Source organism: Telmatherina bonti (assembly GCF_933228915.1).
Source record: "Telmatherina bonti genome assembly, chromosome: 24".
Lineage (NCBI taxonomy): Eukaryota > Metazoa > Chordata > Actinopteri > Atheriniformes > Telmatherinidae > Telmatherina > Telmatherina bonti.
Window position 1 is genome coordinate 15,694,558 of NC_136633.1, and position 26,698 is coordinate 15,721,255.

At 37.7% G+C, this 26,698-nt stretch overlaps 1 protein-coding gene across 3 annotated transcripts in view; it reads left to right on the forward strand.

Moving 5' to 3' along the window:
- Positions 1–26,698, forward strand: part of tns1a (tensin 1a) — a 68,036-nt gene that overhangs the window by 9,666 nt on the left and 31,672 nt on the right. For all 3 annotated transcript variants that reach the window (XM_079263794.1, XM_079263795.1, XM_079263796.1), the window contains exons 3-15: positions 3,882–3,923; positions 13,473–13,522; positions 15,069–15,240; positions 15,343–15,393; positions 15,496–15,618; positions 17,503–17,567; positions 18,071–18,154; positions 23,086–23,198; positions 23,279–23,339; positions 23,455–23,530; positions 23,650–23,779; positions 24,770–24,835; positions 25,005–25,130. In XM_079263794.1, coding sequence (XP_079119920.1) covers positions 15,091–15,240; positions 15,343–15,393; positions 15,496–15,618; positions 17,503–17,567; positions 18,071–18,154; positions 23,086–23,198; positions 23,279–23,339; positions 23,455–23,530; positions 23,650–23,779; positions 24,770–24,835; positions 25,005–25,130 — 1,045 coding nt within the window. In that variant the 5' untranslated portion in view covers positions 3,882–3,923; positions 13,473–13,522; positions 15,069–15,090. The remainder of the gene's footprint in view (positions 1–3,881; positions 3,924–13,472; positions 13,523–15,068; positions 15,241–15,342; positions 15,394–15,495; positions 15,619–17,502; positions 17,568–18,070; positions 18,155–23,085; positions 23,199–23,278; positions 23,340–23,454; positions 23,531–23,649; positions 23,780–24,769; positions 24,836–25,004; positions 25,131–26,698) is intronic.

Consider the following 26,698-nt stretch of genomic DNA (forward strand, 5'->3'; position numbering starts at 1 on the left):
CATACGAGTTTCCTCTCTTTTAAAATTATAATTTTTTCCCTCATTTTTCTAAAGAGAAAAGAACTTGATGGAGAAGCTGGCAGGGGCACTTATAAAGATGCTGATCGTTATCTCCAATCACTGAAATAACTTTTGCACCACTTACAAAAGAGAGATCCAGATGCAGAAATGGACATGAACAAATGCAGGAAAAGCTTAAACTCACAGGGGAATCCCATGTTTTAGTCCTTCTCCAAGGCAAGAAGTCCATTGTTGACAAGATGCATTAACTTGCATCAGCGTTGTGATGAGCCGTCCTGCTTACTGCAGTGCCCCCCCCATAGTCACATGCCACATAATTTGTATTTCATATTATTGTGCTGTAGAAGTTCATTTTGTTTTGGTTTGATAGAAGAGTTGCTGTCAAACTTTATGTGACAGATTTTAACTGGCAGTGATGGACGTGAAAATCGAGCGTTTATGAATCAATCAGTCTGGAGCTCAATGGCTTGCAAATTTTCTTGAAGTATGGTGCACAATGTGGCGTGGAGACACTGTCCTCAGCTTGATTTGCAAAAACAGGAAACCTGATCTACCTCGTTTGTTAGAATGGAGAATATAGTTAAGAATTTGCTTGCAACTTTAAATTTACTTCCAAAAGGGGCCTTCTGGTGGTGCTAGAAGACTGGATGGTCTTTTACCGGTGGTACAACTCCACACCAACCTTCATGAAAATGCGCCTGATACCTTATTATGTAATCCAGCAAACAGATAACAAGAAGAAGACTGAACATGGAAGCAATCTTAAAATACAAATGTCATTAAACATTGTAAATGCCTTCCTGCATCAAATTTCCTTCTGGGGTTTTCTATATTTGGTTGTCTGTCTGTATGTGTTTGTGATGTTATTTCTGGATTTCTGTCTTTTGTTTGTTTTCCTGAAAAAGGCAGTACTAAAAAACATGCTTATAAAACCCTAAATCCCCCAAAAAAAGATGGTACGATGTAGCTATAAAATGTAAATAAAAACAGAATGCAGTGATTTTAAAATATCATGAACCAACATTTTATTAAGAGCAAATAATAAAAACAGATTACACGTTGAAAGGGATACTTTTTACCATTTTATTAAAATATACGCTACAGAAACACATTCCTAAAGTTGGGACAGAACCACGTTGGCTGTGTAGCATCTACTTTTTTTTTTTTTTTTTTTTTACATCAGCCTGTAAACATCTGGGAACTGAGGAGAACAGCTGCTGGATGTTTGGCAGAGGACTCTTGTCTCTTCCCCCTCAACAAAACATGGTATTTGTGTGTGTTTCATGATGCATCAAATGTTTTACATTGGTGAAATGTCTAAACTGCACACAGATCGGACCAGCACCTGGACCCTTATACTACACTGCCATTTCGTCGTAGCTGATGCAGTTTGTGGTTTTGCATTGTCTTGCTGAAATATGCAAAGATTTCCCTTAAAAAAGACCTCATTTGACCGGGTGCATTTGTTGCTTTTAGATCTGTATCTTCTCCTCAACATTAGGGAGGTTTTTGATGAATGTGCTCAGATTAGTTTTTTTCTGATCTCAGTGCATTTTTCCATTTTAAAATGATCTTTCTGGATCATGTTCACATTTGGACTCAGCTTTAACCTGCATTGTAAGATGCTACGGTGGACTGATGATTTCATAAGACCATGCAGTGATTACTAAGGCTCTCTGTTTGAGGGTCTGAAGATGATCCATATTTAAAACTGATTTTCGGCTGTGTCCCATGCACACAGAGATGTCGCCACATTCTCAGAATCCATTTAGGGTATTATAGATTGATAGATAGATACATAAGATTAGATTAGATTAGATTAGATTAGATTAGATAGATAGATAGATAGATAGATAGATAGATAGATAGATAGATACTTTATTCATCCCCAGGGGGGCAATATTTGGGGTGTTCCAACAGTTCCTTTAAAATAAATAAATAGATGAATAAATAAAATAAATTCATTCATTGTCCAAACCGCTTAATCCAATGATGGGTCACAGGGAAGCTGGAGCCTATCCCAGCAGTCTTTGGGCAAAAGGCAGAGTACACCCTGGACAGCAGTAGTTGTAGATAGTAGTTTTACACAGTAGCATGTTCAGTAGATTATAAAAGTTTAGTTTTTGCGATCTTATACTGAGCAAAATGATTTAAAAATCCATCATTTATAATCAAAGTTTGATTTTTACTACTTGCTGAACTTCTGGCCATCTTGAGCCTTTCTAAGGTGTTCCTGTGACTGACCGGTCTACAAGTAACTGGATTAGCTGGACCATTATCCTTGAGCTCAGATGTGGGCTTTGACCTCACACACACATCTGCTAATTACACAATGGTTTGATTCAGGTGTGTTGCAGCTGGGAAACTCCAAACACGAGCAAGACTGCGATGAGGCTTTTTTTTTTTTTTCTGTAGCAAAACATCTAAATTTCCAGATTTGAGAAGTTTTCTGTCTTCTGTTACCAATAAATTAAGGTTCATAATATTTGTGAATCTTCGCATTCTGTTCTTATTTCAGTTTTTTTCTGCATTCCAACATTTTTTTTTGGATTGGAATTATTGAATTCTTGTCATTTCTTGAAAGCCAAATTTCAAAGCCCTCCTCACCCAAATTACTTCTGAGTTCTGACTGGCACATCACTACACTGTTTTGGCAAGCTGTAGACCATTGTTGTTATTTCTTGGAGGTCATTGTAAAACCTACATGCTCAAACTCGCACAGGCTCAACAACAAACAGAAGTTACTGGAACACACCATCACAGAAGTCTATATTTTTCTAAGCTGGTACTTTTGGTGGACATTTGACCCTGCACAAGTTTTACTACTGATATATACCGTAGTTTGGACACTGTAAATGTGCACATGGAAATAGAATTATAATTGTGACAGGAAATTAAATGCACTAAAAGTTCACAGCTTGATGTGAACCAGGTCTTAAGAAAACACTTTTTTTTTAAATCAGAGATTTGTTCTCAGGCTTTTGAGGCACTATTTAACGGCAGCACACAGAAGAAAGGGGAAGATCAGCCGCAGCCAAACTGATTACTCCAGCTTCTTGTAAGGGTGGATTCTTTATAGGACAGAATGTGATTTATACACTGCGACATCAACGCTTTAGTCATTTTCATTTTAATGAGCTTGAAATTGGAGCTTCTTTCACTTCCATGAAGAGTGCGAGCTCAGCAAATGGTTGATCATGATTAAGAATCCGACAGGGATGGCAATCTATTCATTTTCAAGATTTTTTTTTTTTTTTTTTTTGTTGAAAATCTCAATATATGTTGTACTCTGTTTTTTTCGCATCCTCAAGATAAATGTGACCAACTCAGCATCGCTTCAAGCTAAAGTAACTTCACATTGACTTTGCAGTGTCCATATCTGCCTAAGATCCAGCAGCTGTCTCAGTGAAGAGATTTTCTTTAACTCATGTCTCAGTCTTGTTTTTTTCTCTTTATTTTACTTGTCATCAGAGCAGAAAGCTTGAATGCAGGAATCAACGTGTGTTTATTTGTGAAATACGCACATATCAAGGTAAAATGGAGTTGTCAGGCTGCCAGGACGATTTTCTGGTTCTTTCACTGTTTTACAGTGGAAAGCAGAGCAGTGATTTCCCAGACAGCTTGTGACATTGGTTGAACTCAGTTCAGAAAGAAACAGCATGTAGGAATAGATGATTGCATCTTCCAGATGATGTATATAATATAGATATAATAAAGCACATTTTTCACAAAATCAAATAGAATAACCATGTCTGGTGGGTTAATCTCATCCAGACGTGTAATGGTTTGTGTCTCATCATGATTCTTCCTCGTTGTGAAAACAATGACTAACCCACTGACTGTCTCACTTGTCTCTTTAGCCTCCTTCTCTTCAGCTGCCATTAAAGCATGTAGATACACCGGTAAGTAGTGGATTCTTGTCTTTACACCAAGTAGACCTGCTTTAAAACTGTAAACCGTATAGCAAATCGTATGCTGACAACCCTGTTTACACACTGTTATGGTTGTAGTCAGGGCAAATCTTATTGCTACAGAATGTAAAGATTGTTTCGAGTGAATAATGTGTGTGCATTTACTAAGCAAAACAAGGAAAGAAAACTTTTGCTTTCACCTGAAAGAGCTCCCACATAAATACTGGCTCATGGTAGCAGTGCTGCCAGAAGAGAAAACAATGGCTGTTGAAAGAGGATATCAATGTTATCAGGCAAAAAATGTATAATAAGAATGAACATAGGATGATTATGAAATTAAGGGTCAGATATAATAAGATTGCTCTTCTTTCTGCTCCTTTTCATTCAAGCCATATTTAATTGGCAGTCTTATTTTGTATTTGTTTTTATGTTGTTTTCTATGAAATAAATAAAAATGAAATGAAAAATGAAAATCAGGCCATAAAATTTCAAATTAAAGCGTTGTTTTCCTTGAATGTTTAATATGTGTCAGGTATCCTGATGAAAAGTGCTTTGTTTGTTTTTCTGTTTTATATTCTTTAGATTTGTTTGAGAAAAATGAAACATATTCCAGAGACAAAATGACATGCTGTCATATTGGCAGCAAGCATGTCATGTAGGGTCATGGCAACTTTTGTGCCAGCTTTGAGCTTATTTGCAATTATTTTATTAGCTCGTGATATGTAATAAATGAGTTACAGATAATCAACAACAATAAAAACCATGCTTTACCTTGCTAACTGCACAAGGTGGCAGCACCATGCAATGAACAAAGCAAACACACTTTCTACACATCATAAATGAGTCGTTTTTTTAAATTAAACATGGATATTTAAGATGTAAATTTACATAAAACAATATTTGTTGAATTGATTCATTGTCTACAGGTTGGCTAGAAATATTTATTAAATCAGAGCAGTGGAAGTGACATCTGTGACCGGCCCACTGCCAGAAATCAAAGCCAAGAACTGGTTGGAGACTAGGTTCGCATGTTTTGTTTGACACTGCAAAAGCATGAAGGGTGTGGGTTCAGGCGATGTATCCAAGAAGGCAAAATTCCAGTAAAATAAGAGACAGCAGCTGCTAATGCGAAAAGGAAACAGTTTATATAAGCCAGCAAGCACAAGAAAGGCAGAATTTGTTAGCTTGTTAAAAATTGGTTTAGATAAAAAGGGACTCCTTTTTCTTCAGTTCTTTTCTCCTGAAACTAGAAGCAACATAGAAGCAAAGATGAAAGCAGAGTGCTGTTTTCTCTCTTCTTCTTTTTGTGAGTCAGTGTTTGCATCAGACATCACCCAAATGTTTAGATCAGCTCCAGAAGAAGGCGGTGACTCAAAGAGAGATTATAAACACAGATCAGCCTGTGTACTCCAGCTTCCTTGAAGATTAATGCAGATTCTGAATGGAGATTCAGATTCTGGAAAAGAATTGGACAAGCAGAGAAAGAATGATGTATCTACTGTCTGTTCAATTTTACCCTCAAGTGAAATATGTCAGTTTCATAAGCACAGCTTTGAGACTGTTTTTTATCACGTTATGGTTGAAACTTTCGCAAAACGCTGAATAATCTGACACGTATCTCCTGTCCCATAATGGACACCTGGAAGCAAAAGACTTCATTACAATCATTTTGACCTATTACACAGTAATAAATGGTAAAAAAAAATAAAAATAAAACAAAATACACCCATTAAAAAATTCACACTATGCTACAAAAAGATCAAATAAAAACATCAGATTTTTTTTTTTAAAAATGGCCTTTTCTCTCCAGTTCTTCATGCTTCAAAGGGTTAATGTGTTGATATTGGCCCAAATTTTATATTTTTACTTATGCTCAAAGGGTAGTGAATGGACATGGGTCCAAATGTGTAATGTGGGCCCAATTGTGCCAAACACATGAGGGAACACAGGTGGGCAATTCACATTGGACTAATATGAAGCTTGTGCACAATTTCATAAAGGCCTCATTCTTCAACCTATTGAAAACTCATATGGGCCTCTTTGTCTATAAGTTTGGAAGAAGGTTGCTCCTGAAAATTCAATTCAATTTTTCAATTCAACTTTATTTATATAGCGTCAAATCATGGCAATGCCATCTCGAGGGGAAAACATAATGAAGGCCAATTCATAATAGCCTATATAAGGAAACCAACAGATTGAGTTGAGTCCAACTCAATCTCCCATCCTGAGCAAGCACACTGGCAACAGTGGGAAGGAAAAAACTCCCTATTAACAGGAAGGAAACCTCCGGCAGAACTCAGGACAGGCAGCCATCTGCCTCTGCTGTGTGGGGGGAAGAGGACAGAAAGACAACAGACAACAGGAACTGCTACTCCCGGCCAGGGAGACCTGCTGAGACAGGAGACATACATGTTAATGATGCAACACTGTTATTGGGGGGGGGGGGGGTAAAAGAAAGAGATAAAGAGAAAAAGAAAGAAGCTCAGTGTATCAGGAAATGTCCCTCAGCAGTCTAAATCTATAGCAGCATAACTAAGGGATGCTAACCATCCCTAGCTATAGGACTTATCAAAAAGAGAAGTCTTCAGCCTAGTCTTAAAGGTGGGGAGGGTGTCTGCTTCCCTAACACTAACTGGGAGCTTATTCCATAAGAGAGGGGCCTGATAACCAAAGGCTCTGCCTCCTGCTCAGCTCTTTGAGACTCTAGGAACCACAAGTAAGCCTGCAGTCTGCGAACGAAGTACTCTGCTTGGTATCTAAGGAACAATGAGGTCTTTGATATATAGTGGTGCCTGGTTGTGGAGGGCTTTATATGTAAGGAGAAGGATTTTAAATTCTATTCTAGATTCAACAGGCAGCCAATGAAGAGAGGCTAAAACTGGAGAAATATGATCTCTCATGCTGGTTCTGGTCAGGACTCTGGCTGCAGAATTCTGGATCAGCTGAAGGGTTTTCGGGGCATATTTAGGACAGCCCAGTAATAGAGAGTTACAGTAATCTAGTCTCGAAGTAACAAAAGCGTGAACCAGTTTTTCTGCATCACTCTGAGACAGAATGTCCCTAATTTTGGCTATATTACGTAAATGAAAGAAGGCTGTTTTAGTAACCTGCTTAATATGTGGACCAAAGGACAGGTCAGGGTCAAATATTACTCCTAGATTTCTCACTGTAGCACTGGAAGCTAAAGTAATGCCATCCAGGTTCATTACAAAACCGGAAAATTTAGCTCTGAGTTTTTCAGATCCAACGAGAATTACTTCAGTCTTATCTGAGTTTAAGAGGAGAAAATTTCTAGACATCCAAGTCTATGTCTATGAGACAATTTTGTAGCCTATTGGGCTGATTTGTTTCATCTGGTTTAAAGGATAAGTATAGTTGAGTATCATCTGCATAACAATGAAAGTTTATTCCATGCTGTCTAATAATTTTGCCTAAAGGGAGCATATATAGCGTGAAGAGTATTGGTCCAAGTACAGAACCTTGAGGAACTCCATGACTTACTGTAGTTTGGGAGGAGGACTTGTCATTTACATGAACGAACTGAAGTCTATCAGATAAATATGATTTAAACCAGCTTAACGCTGTACCTGTAATTCCAATCACCTGTTCTAGTCTTTGTAACAGAATGTTATGATCGACTGTATCAAATGCAGCACTAAGATCAAGCAAGATAAGTACGGACACAAGTCCTTTGTCTGAGGCCATAAGAAGGTCATTAGTAACTTTCACCAATGCTGTCTCAGTACTATGATGAGCTCTAAATCCTGACTGAAACTCCTCGCATAAATTATTTCTGCTCAGGTGGGCATGTAGCTGAGCTGAAACTATTTTCTCCAGAATTTTGGACATAAACGGGAGGTTAGATATAGGTCTATAATTTGCTATCACCTCTGGATCCAGAGATTGCTTTTTAAGTAAAGGCTTGATTACAGCAGTTTTAAATGATTGTGGTACATATCCTGTCACTAAAGACATATTGATAAGATTTAGTAGTGATGTATTAATTAAAGGGAAAATGTCCTTAAAGAGGCTCGTTGGGAGAGGGTCTAAGATACAGGTGGATGGTTTAGATGAAGCTATTATTTTAGTTAATTCAGAGGGTTGGACAGGACAGAAACTATTTAGACACAAGTCAGATCCTGGTTCTAAGGATGCTTCGGAGACCACAACAGGCTCAACATTATAGGTAGAAGGAAGAGTATTGTGAATTTGATCTCTAATAGTGTCAATTTTATTCCTGAAAAAATACATGAAATCATCACAGCTAAGTGAGAAAGGAATACATGGCTCCACAGCGCTCCGGCTCCTAGTAAGCCTAGCTACAGTGCTGAAAAGAAACCGAGGGTTGTTTTTGTTTTCCTCTATCAATGATGAATAATAAGCTGTTCTTGCCGTACGTAAGGCTTTTTTGTATACGATTAAACTTTCTTTCCAGGTTAAGTGAGACTCCTCTAGTCCTGATGAACGCCATCTGTTTTCCAAACGCCTTGATGCCTGTTTTAGAGCTCGAAGCTGGGAATTAAACCAGGGAGCCTTCATAATCTTACCTAATTTCTTCTTCTTTAGGGGAGCAACATTATCCAAGGTTGTACGCATTGAAGCTGTTATAGTATCAGCATGTTGATCAATCTGAGCAGGAGTAAGGCTTAAAGGGGGACTCTCAGTCATGCTAACACATGGTAGATGTGAAAAAATTGATTCAATTGATTGTTTAAATTTTGTAATATTATTGTCTGATAAACATCTACTATAGTAGAATTTATTTTTGGTCAGTGAGTAATCAAATAAAGTGAATTCAAAGGTTAATAAGAAGTGATCGGACAAGACAGGGTTTTGAGGAAATACTTTGAGCTTATCAGTCTCAATACCATATGTTAGAACAAGATCAAGAGTGTGACCATGAGAGTGAGTGGCTCCATTGACATTTTGTGAAAACCCAATTGAGTTTAGAATAGAGCTAAAGGAAATGTTTAAACTATCATTTTCATCGTCAACATGAATATTAAAATCACCTAGTACAATGACCTTATCAGTAGTCAGCACTAACTCAGACAAGAGATCAGAGAATTCGGTCAGAAACTCGGAGTAAGGTCCAGGTGGGCGATACACTAATGCTAAAAGGAGCGGTTTCTCTGAATTCCATTTTGGATGAGATAAATTTAATGTCAGGAATTCAAAGGATTTATAGTTAGTTTTGTGCTTAGGATTAATTAAAAATTCTGACTTAAAAATAGCTGCAACACCTCCTCCTCTGCCTGTAGTTCTAGGAATGTGAAAGTTTAAATAGTTAGCTGGCGTAGCTTCATTAATACTAACATAATCCTCTTGCTGTAACCAGGTTTCCGTAAGACAGAATAAATCAATGTGGTGATCACCTATCAAGTCATTGACTAATAAAGACTTATTTGGGAGGGATCTAATATTCAGTAGGCCACACTTTATTGTCTTATTTTCAGATTTTATTAGATCCATTGTTTTTATTTTTATGAGGTTTTCACGATTAACCCCAGAAGTGTTTTTGTGTTGTTTAATTCTTACTGCTGGGAAGTTGTACAAGGTCGGAATGGGGTTTTGGGTGGGCGGCGGCAGGTGGGAAGCTGCAGAAAAGTGTGTAGGACTACATTTCTGCCTCCTGGTCCCAACCCTGAGTTGTCAATTTAGCTGACTAATAAAAGAGTCCATATTGCTAGATAAGAGAGCGGCTCCATCCAACGTGGGATGGATGCCATCTCTCCTAATAAGACCAGGCTTTCCCCAAAAAGCGCTCCAATTATCTATAAAACCCACGTTGTTATCGTTACGTTGTTAAAAATTGTTTAGCATGCTAGTGAATATATATTTGATCAAGCTACAGTGGTTTTACAGTAATTTTTGTTTCCACATTACACAACTTCTATCTTTCAGCAACATCATTTGATTAACTGTTTGCATTTGTTACAGCAAGTGATATGTTAGCATGCTACGGGGAAACAGCTAAACATGCTAGCAACAAACCGACATAGCTACATACATTTTCTTGTAACTTGAGTTTTACAGAAAATGTAATTAGAGATTTGAGTGTTATGAGGATATTTTAAATAAATATAAAACAGAAGATATGGAAATTGGTTAACTTATTCAAAATGTTTTGCTATCTTGTTGTGATATTAGGTTTATAATCCAGCATCTAGCTATGCTACATGCTACAACAAGCCAACTACAGACTATTCAAATTTTCAGAAAATTTTTCATTGAAAAATCATATACAATAGTTTTCTCAATACATCATTCATTTTACATCTAATTCAGGCTGCTTTTATGTTGTGATCACTCTTTAATGATAACAACCATCAAATTTACTGAAAATTAATGACTGCACTATCATGCTCTTGCAAAAGCAGGCAAGCTTTTAAGAGAAAAAGGCAGCACTTTGGAGAGACTCTGACTGCAAACACCAGACTACTAATTGTCATGATGGTCCCTTTTTCCCCACTGTAATTACAGAAAGTTGTCACACACAATGTGACAATGACTTATTTGTGTTTTGGGTAATTATACTATTTCTCTGCCCAACAGACTTTTTACATAAAAATTAGTTGTTCTCTTGCCGAAGGATTTATAATTCATGTCATTTGTTTGTCCAGAAGAGTAAACTTGTCAGAGTTGTTTTTCTTGCTTGTGTTTCATAGACAAAGTCTTGCGCTTTCTAGCTGAGTTTCACTTTCATAGATTTTTCCATTGAGATATGTAGGATTCTTCTGCTTTCTGCCTTGATACGTTCCAGGCATCACCAATGCAAGAGGTTTCTCTATACAAGAGTCTGTGTGTGTGGATAGCAAACAGGAATCCTGATGGTTGTTTTGCAGAATATGTTGGTTTTAAGTCAAAATGCCTTGTTGTGACCATAATTGAGTCAATAGGTTACCCAATCATACAAAGTGGGAGGAAGAACAAATGCATAAAAATTCCAGACATTACCCATCAACAGAAAACACAGTTAATAGACACAATTAAATAATTGATTTTTTTTTCCTAAACATAACTTCTATTTCACTTTGTGTTCATTTACAACCTGTTTGTGTTTCCTGAGGCATGTGCAGCAGACTAACACACACTGTACATTCAAGAAGGAGCATGCTGTATGAAAACACATGGCATGGGAAAAGTGGGAAGTCAGAACCGGGGAGAGGATAGAAGTAATGATAGATAATGACACAAAAGGAGGAGCTGCAAAGATCAGAAAGTGGATGGGGGAGGAGAAGACGGTTTGGAATAAAAGAAAATTTACTGTGGCATGTTACGTAAGCGCTGATCACATTTGGCTCGAATGCAGCATAGTTTTTATCATGATGATGAAACATGAGCTCTTTATTGTAAAGTTCTAACATCTGGGTGATGATCTGACATTGAGATAAGGTTGATGGAGGACTTTGTTTAGACATCATCAGGGACACTTCTGGATAGAAACGGGGCTTTTGTTGCCACTCTAGCCATGCCTCTGGGCAGCTATATTCAAAGATATTTTGGCCACTTGCGTTTCTTTTGGAGGTGGACCACTGGGTACCTGTTTGGCAAGGTGAGCCTCTCCCACACAAGGCGTCTTTTATAATTCCATGTTTTCATTATTGTTCACATAAGATTAGAATCAGACAAGAGTCCACGTTAATCTGCTGTTGAAAGAAAGGAAGTGTCATTTCCTTAGATTATTATAAAAGCGAGACAATAATGCACCTTGGACTATATATATGTGTGTGTTTTTGGCAGCGAAGAAATGTTTTAAATAGTTAGAATTGAGGAATTGAGGAGACTTATATTTAAAAATGTGAAACTTGTATAATTATTTGCTTATCAATCAATCAGTCAACAATCCTTTATTTGTCCCCGAGGGGAAATTCAATGTATTGGCCACTTAGCCTGCTGATTGATATAATTTGAACTCCATATTTGTACATGCTAGCAGACTGCTCCTGTGATGTGCCATGTACAGGAGTAACACCCCTGAAGCTTCATGTGAACAGGCTGTTTCATTTTGCCAACACCATCGTCCGTGTTTGGCCTCACATCTGGTTCCTGTCATGTCTCTGAGAATTTCAGGCCATTGGGGGGGTTTGGGATTATCTTTATGTGTGAGGAGCTGCTCTGCAGCAGTAGGGAGAGCTGCGGGCTGTGTGTTTAACCTTGTGCCAAGATGCTTTTTGGCAGCATTAACGTTTAACTGCCTCACCAGTAAAGCTGAGCTCTGGCACTGGTTCACGTTGTGGCTGAAATGTTAAGCATGGAGATAAATTCAGCTGTCCTTTTGTCTTTTTTAAGAACGGCATCTTTTGGACAATAGCCGACTCCTGCAGATATTGTCCTTGCTAAGCTGACTGAATGAGGAAGAAACAAACTTATTGTCACGCTTTTCCTCCAGCAGTAACTTGTTTGTTCCAACAACTTTAATAATGTTTATAAAAGATTGACATAATCAAAGATAGCGGCATAAATAGCTATTGGTGATATGTAATTTTATCATTTAAAAGCTTCCAGAAGTATCACATTATTGTAAAACCTCTGCACAAGTGAGCTTTAAGCCAAGAAAATATAAGAAAAGTCTTTTTCTTTTTTTTTTTTTTTTTGATCAGAAGTTTTTATTTGTACTAAATTAAGAAAAATAATTAAAAAAAAACCAACATATTTTTGTATACTCACTGTTTATTACCATTTGATGTGTTAAAATGATTGCAGTGTTATGTTATATTATTATTGTATCAAACAGGGGGCAGAAGTCATAGATTGTGTACAATGTGTGTACAATTTTTACCATAAAATGATGCAAAAGGTCTCATAAATTGAATATTTTTATTATGATACATGCAGCATTATATGATTAAGGCTCCAGATGATGGGCTACATTCAGTCTTGGTACTTCTGGACCACAATGCTGCTTTTGACAAAGCGGTTTGTGACATTCAAAGAGGCACATGTCGGGGATTTCAGGCCCAGATTGAAAAAGGTTTTGCAGAAACAACTTTATCTTTTAATTTTTATTCCCAGTTAAGTGCAACAAGCTTCACTTTTCTTTAAATTTACAAATTAATCCTTTCATTCTGATTACATTTATTTTACCTTTATTTTTCCTTCCACCATGTTAATAATATATTGTATTAATAATTCCTCTGAATATATTTTTTTCAAAGATGTGTTATTATCTAACTAAATAATTATCTGAATTATTTTAAAAAAGGAAAATAATTCAATGGTTAGCATGTAAACATACATGATAAGAAAGTTAATTTGACTCAGTTAATAAATTAATTCACACAATATTTGTTTAATATTTACATGTATATTTATTTTTACTGTTACTTGCTTTTCTACTTATTTCTGTGTCCTCTTCCTTTTTTTGTATTTAAATATGTTTTCACCTTTGCCCCTACAATCTGACTTTTCTTTTTCACACTACATGTGATGTCAAATATGATTCAGTGACATAATCATCGTTACCAGATCAATTTTGCTTATGAATCATTCTCTCTCTCTCTTTTACTCTCTCTCTTTATGTCTGTTTGTGTTCTTCAGGGATCCACGAGATCCTGCAAAAGCGTGGAGATAAGGCGAAAGCAGTCGCGGTAAGGCGGCGCTGTCATACTGTCATGTTTGCGTACGCACAAGATGTTCACAGATGTGCACAAGAGCAGAAGATCTGAACATCATCAGTTCTTTTATCCCGCGGGAGAAAAACTCGCCTCTGAGGATCACTAAATGATTCCTCTAACTTCATTAAGATCTCTAAATCGCTTTAATCCCTGATTATTTAAGTGGGGCTCTTTCTCATGCCCACCAGTCGATAAACCTGATCGCTGTTTGGCCCGAGAAAGAGGCTGCACAACATCAGCAGAGGTCATGTCAACAGTCAGGGAAGGAATGTAAATCTCTGCCTGTCTGAGAAATATACAAGCAAGCTGCCGGAGTTTACATTTGATCAAGTAGATGTTTGAGATCTGCTCTGTGGTTAGTCCCTCGGAGAAACTGGAGAGTTTTAGAAATGTTCTCGTAGCAGCTGTAAAAATGACTCACAACAGATGGTTGCTGCTGATAAAGACTGCAGTTTGAAGGGACCAGATTATATAACTGTTTTTTGCCACAGCTTGCGGTATTTCCGTCTGTGTCTTACTTTACTTCCTGGTTTTAGCGCTAGTTGCCACTCACTTAGCTTGCTGTAAATCCCTCCATTTAAAGCTGGGGAAGGTGATGTTGGGGAGCTAGCAAGATGTGAAAGTAGCAACCTGTCTTGGCTCCTCCTCATTTGGTTTTGCTCCTTGCGTGATCCAAGGCTTTTTTCTTCCCTCCACCAAGGAGGTCATGTTTTTTACAGGCGTTTATTTGTTTGTGTTCAAGATAACTCAAAAAGTGACAGACAGATTTTAATTAAATATTCAGGAGTTATTGGAAATGTGAAAAGGAAGAACTCATTTAAATTTGGTGGTGATCCGGATCACCGTTTGGATCCAGGAACTTTTTAAAGCCCTTAGCGGAGGTTTGCGCTTTCCGACTGCTTTTCTAGTTCGCAGCTTTTTCCACCAACAATTTTCTCTTTCTCGGCTGTTTAGCGGGAGGAGACAAATAAACCGAGCCGGGTCGGGGAAATCCTTCCTGTATTTTCCTGAAGTTTCTTCTTCACAACTTTGTATTTTCATCCTAACACACTATTTATATGCAGGGTGTGGCTATCAGGTATGTGCTACGGTAGGAGAGCTGGGAGAAATGTATGAGAAATGAACACCTTCAATTCGGCTTAGCGTTTGGATTGGTCAGAGTTTTTACAGATTTACAGTAAACTGAGCGGTCTAACTATATATCTTATTGTTCATGATTAAGAAATGTATAGACTAGTATCAGGATGTGGAACCACTTCACCCAGAGTAAAAAAAAAAAAAAAATGACTGAGTAAGATTGCCCATTATGGCTTTAAAGAGGATTGCATGAATTCTGGCAGCTTTCTGCCTCCGTACTGAGATCTGTTTGGGGATTTCAAAGTAGAGCAAACTCGCTCTATTCCAGACTGTAAACCATCAGGACTGCTGTAACCCAGTCATGAAGATTTGAAACTAAATGATGTACAGACCGCTTGGATTAGCATTAGATGAATGTTTTCTTTTGTTGCTGACCCTCCAGGAGTCAGAGTGTGGTTCTGGACATGGAGGAGAGTTATGAGGTGGACCTGGTCTACATCACAGAGAGGATCATCTCCGTCTCTTTCCCCGCCGGTGCAGATGAGCGCAGCTACATCACCAACCTCAAGGAGGTGGCGACAATGCTGCGGTCGAAGCATGGCGAAAACTATCTGGTGAGAACGATCTGCAACATTAGAATCCTAAGTCAACAAAGAATACCTCAAAATTTTTAAAATGTTTGTGTTCGTAATGTTTGAACATCTGTCTGGTTTCAGGTGCTCAACCTGAGCGATTGGAGGAACGATTTGTCAAAATTAAACCCCAAGGTAAAAAGAAACTCAGCCGCTGCGTCCATTCTGTTTTTTCAGTCATGTCATGCTTAAAAAGAGTTAATCAACAAAAAGGAAAAGTTAAACTTCCCTCCTCAGGTTCTGGAGTTTGGCTGGCCGGATCACCACGCACCAGCGCTGGACAAGATCTGCAGCATGTGCAAAGCTATCGATACATGGCTCAATGGAGACACACACAATGTCGTCGTCCTGCACAATAAGGTGAGAGCATAGACTGTATATAAAAAGATGGACCTAGCCTCTGTCTCGTCACCCAGAGGTTTCTGAAGAGCTGAACTGAAGCTCGGTGGGCGGTTCCTACCATCGCCATCTTGGTAGAGGCATGCGCGTCATCTCGCCCAGAAAAACACATATGGGCAAAGAGGTGGAGCTGAGAGGGGCACAGTGACCATCATAGTGGATGATTGACGTCGAGCGAACTCAAAGCTGCCTGTAGCTAAGAGCTAACCGAGCTAACATGGAGATAACAGGAGCTAACTAGCTAACGGAGGTAAGCGGGCTAAAGCTAAGTCACATTGTTAATCGACTAAAAACCGCAGTTGTTCTACGTTCTTCTCACTGAAAGAGTGAGGTCGGATACCTGTCAATCAAAATGACACGCCCCTAAATATTAAATTATTAGATTGTTACTTTTAAACGGGCGAGTTTGAAAAAAATTTACTCCTCCCCCCCAGTTGTCATATAGTTAAACCTGACCTATAAACCGAAGATGTATTTTTGAACCAGGCTGTAAACATGTTTATTTTTGCTGTGAAGTTGGTCTTTTTAATATGGGAGTCTATGGGGATTTGCTCTGTTTTGCAACCAGCCCTAGTGGATGAAGGGGGAACTGCAGTTTTATGCACTTCTGCATAGGCTTCACTTTTTACCGAACTGAAGGCTACTGAAGGCTCCATCCATCTTTCATATATGGTCTATGGGTGAGAGTCAGAAGTGGAAGAAACTACGGTGGTTGGGAAGTGCAAAACAAATTAAATAAAAAAAAAACACATTTTAAAATTCAAACACAAAATTACATTTTGAAAACCAATTCCCAATATAAAAAACAAATTTCAATTAAAAAAAACAAGTTTCAATTTTAAAAAAACAAATTTGAACAAAAAGAAATAAAAAAAAATAAAAAAAATCAATTTCCCATTTTAGGAAACAAATAAATATTTTTAAAAACAAATTTATATTTCAAGAAACATTTTTACGTTTTTAGGAAACAACTAAAAATTTAAGGAAAAAACTAAAATAAGAAAGCAAAATTCCTATTTGGGGAAACAAATTTATAGTTCAGGAAACACTTTTAAAAGAGCCGAGATCTACAACTGGCAGAACACTTTTACAAATCCCGAAACAAATGAACAAAAGGCAGTTTTACACAGAAAAGGAGGGACTTAAACACTGGAAGTGGCACAATGGTGACATCATTTCATACTCAACAACCAAGAGAACCAAGTTTATGAGAGAGAGGTCAGTAGTGTTTTGGTTCAAGCACACTGCTATGGGACAGCTGTTTGCTGGTTCAATTCCTGCTTGTACTTTTTGTCAGAATGTTGTGCTTTTTCTTCTTTCTGTCATATGTAAAACAAAGGTTTGTAAAAGCACCATTTCAGCCAATTTTTTTTTTGTCCTTGTGGAATTACTTTTGTGAAATTTCCAGAAAATGTGAATTGGCTAAGTTTAAGCCAACGTTTTCATTTTTTGCTGCCAACCTAAAAATCTTCATAAATGTTAGAATTTTAACTCTTTATAGCGTGTAGTTCATTCCTTCTTGTAAAAACACATCCAGCTGCTCAGTGTTTGCGCTTCTTGTTTCAATATAACAAAAGCAAAAATCCTCAGACTCTGGAAGAAATCTATTGCCTTTCAGTCTCCCTGCTTGCTGTAAACAAACAGCAAGATTAACAGCATTTCATCTTATTTATTGCTGCAGCTTTCGGGTTTTATGTGTTCAGTAAGTCGTCTAGCTTACTGACCAATCCAGAGTATTTAAAGAATATTTGTTTGATCGTTACAAAGACTGATATGACTCCTGTTTCAAATAAATCTAGAAACTTTGTGTTGATTACCGGAGTTTTGCCTGTTTCTGTGTTACAGGGGAACAGGGGTCGAACAGGGGTGGTTGTGGCTGCGTATATGCACTACAGCAATATATCTGCAAGGTATGACTGATATTCAGTAAAGCGCTGTAATTACCTGAATAGAGTTGAAACCACACTGATCAGCAGTAGATTTCAGCCTGTCAGTAATAGAGAAGTGTTTTTGAAGTACCTGATCCTCTAAATCTCCTCGCATGTGGATTGGAGCGGAACCACATCCATCAAAGTTCAGCTTTCAGGTCTGGCTTCCCGAGCAGCCTTGAGAATTTTACACCAATGTGATGTTTTAGTTAAACAGTCTGCGCTGGCCAGATTATTTTTCTGGCTTAGTGAGAGGTAAAAAATCTGAAAATGTCATCGTTGCACTAATGCAACCAGATGTTACTAGGCTGGGAGGAGCCAGGGAAACTTACAGCTGCTTTAAAATTCAGGAAGGCAAGGAGGTATTTCTACAAGTGTAAAAGATTTGCCAAGTAAATGTGATTAGTGCTGATGCTTTGCAATCTCTTTAATAATTCCTTTTTTAACCAATGATAATGAAGCTATTTTAATTTCACATTATGCAGTGCTGACCAGGCACTGGACAGGTTTGCCATGAGGCGTTTCTACGAAGACAAAGCACTTCCTGTGGGTCAGCCATCGCAGAGAAGGTAAGTTTTATGTTGCATTCAGCATTAACTGGAAACTAACAATATTTTTAAAAAAATAAACTAATGAGAAGTCAGATTCTCCTCTCGGGAGCTGACAAAGCATATTAAAAACTAATTTAAGCTGCTTTTATTTCTTTCATGGATGTGAACTATATCACTGCCAACAAAAAAAAAAAAAAAGAAAAATTGTGTCAATATTTTTAAAGAAAAAGCAAACCAGGTATTTTATCTACTTAATGTACATGGATCAAAGCTACAACACTTGATGTCACCAGGCTTATATAGACAATCTACAGAAAAGAGTAGGCTAGAGTAAAATCAGTAAAGTCTGGAGTATCACCGTATTAATGCTAAAAGAACCCAAAAGGTTCCTTTAGACAAACCAAAACTCATCTGACAGACTTATCCTACATGGTGAACATACAAAAAAAGATAAACAAGCAACCACAAGTGCACCTTACATTCTTAATTACAACACCGACCAAGCGCAGGTATAGATATCCAGAGTTCTATTTCCAGACCAGGCAAGTTAAGCAAGGGTACATTTGCTCCTTTCCAACTTAATATTCTGCATAACTTCCCAAATCCAATAGTAGCAGCCTTCCATTTAAGTAAAGGTCAGGTGTCTGGCTAATAGGGATGAAAAGGCATTGACCATCTGTAGAGGAGGGGGAACACATCCTGCAGGATCAAAAAGCCAACCAAAACAGAAACCATGCAAGAAGGTGAGATATAAAAACCATACACCAATGGCTTCAAAAGAGGAAGACCGGAAAAGAACAAAGTTCAGAAAAAAAGAGCAGAACATGTAATGGGACACAGTCTGGAACTGTTTGTATCTATCGTTATTTAGGTCCATGTTATTGGACATATTCTCGCTAATTTGACTTTTGAGAAGTGTAACCTAAGTGTAAGACTTGGAACTGTATGAAAGCATGCCTGGAACATATGGAAGAAGAATGGATTCTTGCAAGAGCCATGGTCCATCCATGACATTTGGGCCCCCCAGGTCCTTTTCCCACTGTTCTCAAATATGTGAAATAGAAAGGTTACAGCTGTCCATGATACAGGAGTAAATACATGAAATTCTTCACTTATTCAGTAAGCTAACCCTAAGTAAAGAACCCAGACATGAAAGAGGACATTGGAAATCTACTTTACTTCTTACCAGTAAAAGTAGCTTGCTTTATTGTATTCATTTGCATGACAGAGGTATAGTGCACTTCTTTTAACCCTTTTTTGGGGGCAAATGAGCATATTTGAACACTTCATTTGACGTACAAAATCTCTCCACATGGTACTTCAAAACATCGTAGAACCACACCAAATTATCCAAACCAATCATGAAAGATCAGGCTACATCAGCTACTCCACTGAGATCAGCATATAAAAAACTGTTAGCACCGACCACTTACTACAGCATAACCTTTGATATTTTAGAATAAAACGTCCAACTTTTAAAGTCTTGTAATATCATCCAATATTCTAATAAAATTCTTTTTTATAGTTGAGTGGAACAACAAATAAGCACCGTGCACCAGTGCAAAGTTGTCATTACTAACCCTGTCCATCACAATGCACCCAATGCATGCATGCATATTATTCTGCACCCTGCTTTCCTCTTGTGTCTCCTCTTATTATCTCTTATTAAGTATATAAGTACAGTGGGCCACTGACAAACTCTTCAGGTAACTATAAAGAATGAGCATATAGCTAAAAGAAACTAAGAAAACCATCCAGCAAGCAGTTGTATACGACTTGCATGTATGTCTATGAGGTGCGCCTGTGTTTCGCTGGAAGGCAAAGTCACAAAGGTTAGTGTGCTTAGATAAATAAATGTGTTTTCATTTAGCCAAATATAACATACCTGGACATATTTATTTCATATTTACATATAAGGCATCATAAATTTGAACAAATTCTCACATTGATTTGATGCACTTGCATTTTGGTGCTTTTTGTTTCTGAAAAATACAAGCAGAGCTCACTTCACAACTCTTTGAGCTCACGGCCATTTAGTCTCAGAAACACTCTTCAGATGTGAATCGTTCCTGTTTTCTTGTGATCACTTCCAATTCAGATTTAAAGGAGATAATTGTGAGTGAATGTCAGCGCACAGAGAGAAGCAATCTGTCTTGTCTGTCAGAAGGATTCCACTGGTGTCTCCTGGGAGGCTGCAGGCCATGTTGAAAGTTGATTTTTGTCTTTTAAGAATATCAGAGCAAAACATCCATCAGTCTCTCATACTTCTAACATTGTAGAAACCCTTTACATGAATTTACAGTACTCTAAATTACAAATCAAAGCTCTCAAACAAGTTAAGAAGGGATTAAAAATAAAAGCAATATATTATTTTCAAGTGATTATAAGTCATGAATCTTGTTAACTATTAGACTTCTTTGCATTATTAGACAGCAGGCTGGTGAAAGGGCTCCTCCAACAAAGTTCCCCTTTCCACTTGTGGAGTCCTGAGTTTCTGAGAGAGGATGAGGAGGATAATAAATGAAGGAACACAAGAAATACCAGGAGTGTGACACCACTTCATTTCAGGTCCAGCAATTTAGGCAGCCAGGCATTCTTTTACAGGTCTATAAGGTTACCCTCTGCCCTGCTGCTATTTCCTGCTTTGGATATAATTATCTCTGCCCCTTGAGTCTGCAAGTATAATGGTCTGGAATTTGTGGCATCAACATGAAGAGAAGAGCGGAGAATCCTGCTGCCATGCAAGCTGTAAAAAGTTGGACAGTGAGATTTATGTGTAGCCTATTAGCACCATCAGATGCCGATGAGTTTGTAGCATGCATGCTGTCCGGGTGGATCAGCTCGTTCTTGTGGGACTGGGGTAGATTCAGCTGGAATGAAACAAGGAGTTTGAAATGGAAACCCAGAGTTTAGATGTGGTGGTCTTAGAGGGACACAAACCAGAACAACGTCAAGGCCACTATGATATTCAGTTTGTGGTCTTCCAAAAACAAAAAAATAGCACGCCATTTGGATAGAAACATGTCTATTCGTGCATTTTTGCTGCGTTTAATTTAAAATTTACTCAAAGTCAGGAACAAAACATTAAACCGCAGCTGCTAAAGGATTATTATAAACAAGCATTAGATAAAGATCAAGCTGTGATTTTATGACACATCCATAGTGACCACGATGTCTTGATTAAAGGCAGAGCATGACTCATATCACACACATGTGCTGTAGCTACAAGCCCCACACTGCTAACATAACACATCGGGTCAGTCTAATTGAATTTCACAGAGACTAAACCATATGCTCACTGACAGCAGGGCAAGAAGAGTGTGTGCATGTGGCGACCCTGTGGTCAAGGTTACGTTTGGTACCATCATCATTATCATCATTAACAACCAGACCACACTAACTCAACAGACCCCCAACTGACCTCTGAACACTCTGATTCACCTTGACAGGTCCTGTAGTGATAAAGACTGTGTGTTTGGAGAGGAAGTCAGTTCTGGCTGCGATGTTGGAGCAGACAGGAGGGAGAATGAGGATTTATTCAGTCTGGTTTTGTGCTCCAGCCTCGAGTGATCTGATGGCTGTTTAAGATCCTGCTTCTCAGACAGTATTTACTAACTGCAACAAAATTTAGTGTATAGATTTTTGTCATGTCCTGATCTTCATTTTAGTGCCGTCATTGTCTTAAAAGATGTCATTGAGCTATTTTATCCTATAAAAAGAGGCCAAACCAGAGATATTACGATGGTTACTCATTTCCAACATCACACACAAATACTGATGTTTAACACTTTTCCTTTTAGAAAACATGTTTAAAGCTTAATTAATGATCTATTTACATTTCTACCTTCATCTATAAAACACACACAAGCACAAACAGTGCTTTTCAGCATTGAGCAAACCACTTTATTTGTTGTTTCTCTTTAAAAGACCCCAAAAAAACAGCTGAGTCAGGCTGCAAAACTTTTTTTTTTTTTAATATATATAATTGCATGTTATATTTGTGAGTCATTTGAAGGGTTTTACAGTATTTTCTTCTATTATTACTGAAACCTTTCTGGCTCAATGACATTAAAAACAAAATCAGAATCAGAAACTTTATTGCCATTGTCTGTTGACACAATTCACAGACTAGGAACTTGCTTCGGTGATAAGGTGCAACATGAAACCACTGTAAAAGTAGAAATACAGCTATTTGAAAAAAAATAAATAAATAAATAAATAAATAGGCAAGGACATGCAGAAAAAAATTCAGTCAATATTTTTTAAAAATTAATAAAAAGTAAAAGTAAAAAAATCTTGTATAAATTTATTTATTTATTTTATGGAATGCCCATTGAGATGTACCATCTTGTTTTTGAAGGGGTCCAAAAACATAAAACATATAACAATACAATTTAACCAAAAATTACACAGATTAAATGCAAAACAATATTTAAGATACAAACAAAACAATACAAGACAAACTTGCTCACTCCTACATCTCCACACTCCTGCCAATGTACAGATGTAAAACACAGAAATTACACAACTACATGTCAGAATCAATAATTATTGATCATGTCACAGAATTACGTAAAAAAGGCATATACAGATATGAACAGCAGCATCCAAACAACTGTGAAAATTGACTGGATTATAGATGAATTGTTGTGACATGACTTATTTGAGTGACTGATGTTATAAAGTGTCCAGCTTAGCACAGGTATGAGTGTTCATGAGTCTGACGGCAGAGGGGAAGAAACTGTTCTCATAGCGACAGGTTCTGGTCTGGTCAGAGCAAAGTGTTGTGGTTTCTTCTTTCGTTTCTATCCTGCATATGATTAAATCAGAAGAACATTGCTTGAAAATCATGTCTGTCTTTTGTTTTGTTTTTTCCTTTTCTTTCTTGACACTGAAACAGTATTGTTCAGGTTTGATAACTCAATGATGTGTCTGTGTTTCGGCTGCAGGTATGTGCGATACTTTAATGGCCTTCTGTCAGGACACATCAAAATCAACAACAAGCCTCTGTTCCTGCATCATGTCATCATGCACGGCATACCCAACTTTGAATCCAAAGGAGGTGAGGTCAAACCCCTGCACAGAAAACTCAGCTGGTTGCTTCGAGCATGCTTCATTTTCCTTGTTTCTATCAATTCACAGGCTGCCGTCCCTTCCTGAAGATCTACCAGGCAATGCAGCCAGTCTATACATCAGGAATATAGTATGGAAACTTTTATTCCAGTTCAGTGTGGTTTGTGTTTCAAATCCAGGGAAAAACTGTCTTCATGAGAGAATTAGTAATTGAAACTTAAAGGCTTTTTATTGTCTTTTGACAGCAATGTGCAAGGAGACAGCAACACCAGTATCTGCATCACCATCGAACCTGGACTCCTTCTGAAGGGAGACATTTTGGTAAAATATCTTTTTTTCACTGTTTTTCATAGAACAGATCTTTTTTTTTTTTTTAATGAAAGTTGATTCCAGGGGGTTGTTGAGCTGATCCAGAATATTGATGTTTTTGTTCTTGGTAGTTGAAATGTTACCACAAGAGATACAGAAACCCAACCAGAGACGTGATGTTCAGAGTTCAGTTCCATACTTGTGCAATCCATGACCTCGGAGTGGTTTTTGGGAAGAGTGAGCTGGATGACACCTTCAAAGGTAAAAGTTTTCTTGTGCATGTGTTATTACTGTTACATTAATAACTACAATAAAAAAAAAAAGATAAAATCATCAGAAAACTGGAGCTATAAATGCTCAAAATGTCCAGAAAACTGGCTGACAAAACAAACTTTTTTTGGCTTAAGTTCCATCAGTGTCAGGAAATATTCAAAAACTAAAGCTGAAATGGTTTTTTTTTAATTGTCTTGTCCAGCATTTAAGCAAGCAGACTGATGTTCTGCTGAGCAAATTTATTTTGCCAACGGGAGCTTTTATAGATATAATGATCCCCTTGTTTTTCTGGATTCTTATTTTATTTTTCTATTTGTTTTAGATAATTGTTTGTATCACAGAGTTTATGCTGCTGGATCAAACCGGAGAGGATAGAAAAGGGACAGAAAGAGAACAGAAAGGAAAACAGAGAAAACAAGAGAAAGAGATCAATGCATACAGGGATAATACACATACATACCCACTTACATACATATGTATACACACACACACACACACACATATATATATATATATATATATATATATATATATATATATATATAAATAGATGAAATGTTAAAACAATCTTCCTTTGTGAACTCTTGAAAGGTTTCTCAGTGCTCCTTCCAGGGAAAGTTTTTCTGCTTCCCACAGTTTCACAGTGAACAGGGTCCTCTGGTGGTGAAAGCAGCTCAGCATTCATTCACGATCATACAGAATTAGACTGGAACCATTGGATATTTTCAAATTCATAAAATGTAAATTTATTTTAATTGGCTGACTTATCTAAATGAATAAAAGAAATATTTGCAAATCAATCACTGGAGGTAAAAGTGGAATGTAATTTGCACTACAATTAGAGATAAGGTTTCACATAATATGTTGCTTACATGTTACAGGAAGCTACTTGTTTCTGCTAAATCTACTGTTTAAGACAAAAGAAAAGGCCAGAAATAAAGTTTTGTCATTATTCTGTAATTTTGTGTTTTGGTGCAGATGAGAGGTTCCCAGAATACGGGAAGGTGGAGTTTGTTTTCTCGTATGGACCAGAAAAAATCAAAGGTAACCATATGGAATAAGAAGGTGTGGTGTAACCCAATGAACATGAATAATTTGTGACTTTTTATATTCAGAATGTTATTGTATTCCCTTCTTTCGATTTATATTTAATGTGGCGTTTAATATGCTCTGTGTGTGGATCCTGTTACCCATCACACCTTGTGTCCTGAAGGTTTGGGCCACCTGGAGAATGGCCCAAGTGTTTCTGTGGATTACAACACCCAGGACCCTTTGATCCGTTGGGACTCGTACGACAATTTTGATCAACGCTGCGAGGACACAGCAGATGGCGAGCACGGTATGTTCAAACATGGGCACTAATGGGAGTGTTCCTATTCATCCACAGTCACTAAAGTTATAGAACTGCTGTTTCACTAGTTTTGCTTCCCTCTTACCTTCAAAGCTCTTGTCTGGAACTAATGCACAGACATCTCTCGTTGAAAACAAGGGAACAGACAAAAAAAGGGGGGAAAGCATCGATTTAAAATGTATTTAAAAAAAAAAACTAATGAGGCCTGATGACATTTAAGCACACTGCATTGGCTAATAGGCACATAAAAGGAAGAAAAACAAACAAAAAAAAAAACAAAAAACGAATAAATTCAACAAAAATGAGAGAAACTTGAAAAAGTTTTAGGATAGATGGGAGACAAAGCCGGCTATACTGATAAACAGTCTGGTTTGTCCAGTGCTGTTGTGTAGGTTGAGATGGAAATAACCTGGAGCTGCACAGGTACCTGTGCTCATTAATCAAAACAGAAGGGATCAATTATTGGTAGTTTTTGGGTAAATTAATTAATCTATTTAACTGAGGTTTTCCTTCATACAATCTGAAAACTAAATTCCACCATCGTGACAGGCTGAGGTGCTGTTCTGTGGCAAACGCTGCACCCTGATGATGAGAAGCCACGTCTCAGAGTCTCTGCAGCCTGTAAAGCTTCTAAAGCCCGACACCGCCCTCCTCCTCCTGCTTCTCCTCTCCTGACCTGTCAGTTAGGCCTTTAAATAGCTGCTGCAGAAATAGGGGGGCGTCAGTCGCCCTGCTACTGGCCACCCCCTCCCCAGTGGGAAGTTGAAACCTGAAACACCCACCAGGCACGACTCCCTCAAGTGTTCAACACTTCCATTGCTTTTGTGCCAAGAGCTCAGAAATGTAAAATGTAGGCACTGGGTGTTAAATGTCCAAGATTTTTTAAAATATTTGTTATTAATGTGGATGTTTGTTTCTATGGTATCCAAAGAAGTGAGGAAAAAGAAAGTATTGGGGATTTTCGGAGCAAAAAATGGAACACAGGCTTTTGGGGGGAGCCAATACATACATACACACACACACACACACACACACTCACACACACAAAAAACATGTAGCGGGAAGACTCAAAGTCAGGGCTACTCAATTAGATATTCAGGTGGTCCAGATTTAAAAAAAAAAAAAAAAAAAAAAAAAAAGATGATCAGAGCCAGTAAATAGATTAAGGTAAAATAAATGAGTAAAAATGACATTTACATTTTGAAAAATAAGTAGTTTATTCATCTTCTATTTTAAATTCAGTCCCACATGACAAGGGCAAATGCACTAAATAAAATAATGATCATTTCAGTCAGACCCTATTTTTCTCCTAACTTTTAACATAAAACGGTCATATCAAAGTAAACTTCTCTATGTGGTGCCTCCTCGTATTATAATTTTGAAACACTGCCACACACTCATCGCTGATTAAACACATCGGTTTGGCGCCAGGTGGGGTTAAATCTGCGGTTTTCGGTGTCAGTTTTGCATTTTGGGACAGAGAACGACATGCTAGCTAGCGCTACTCTTACAACTTCAAAACACAACAACACTCATTGGGGTTAATGTTGCTAGGC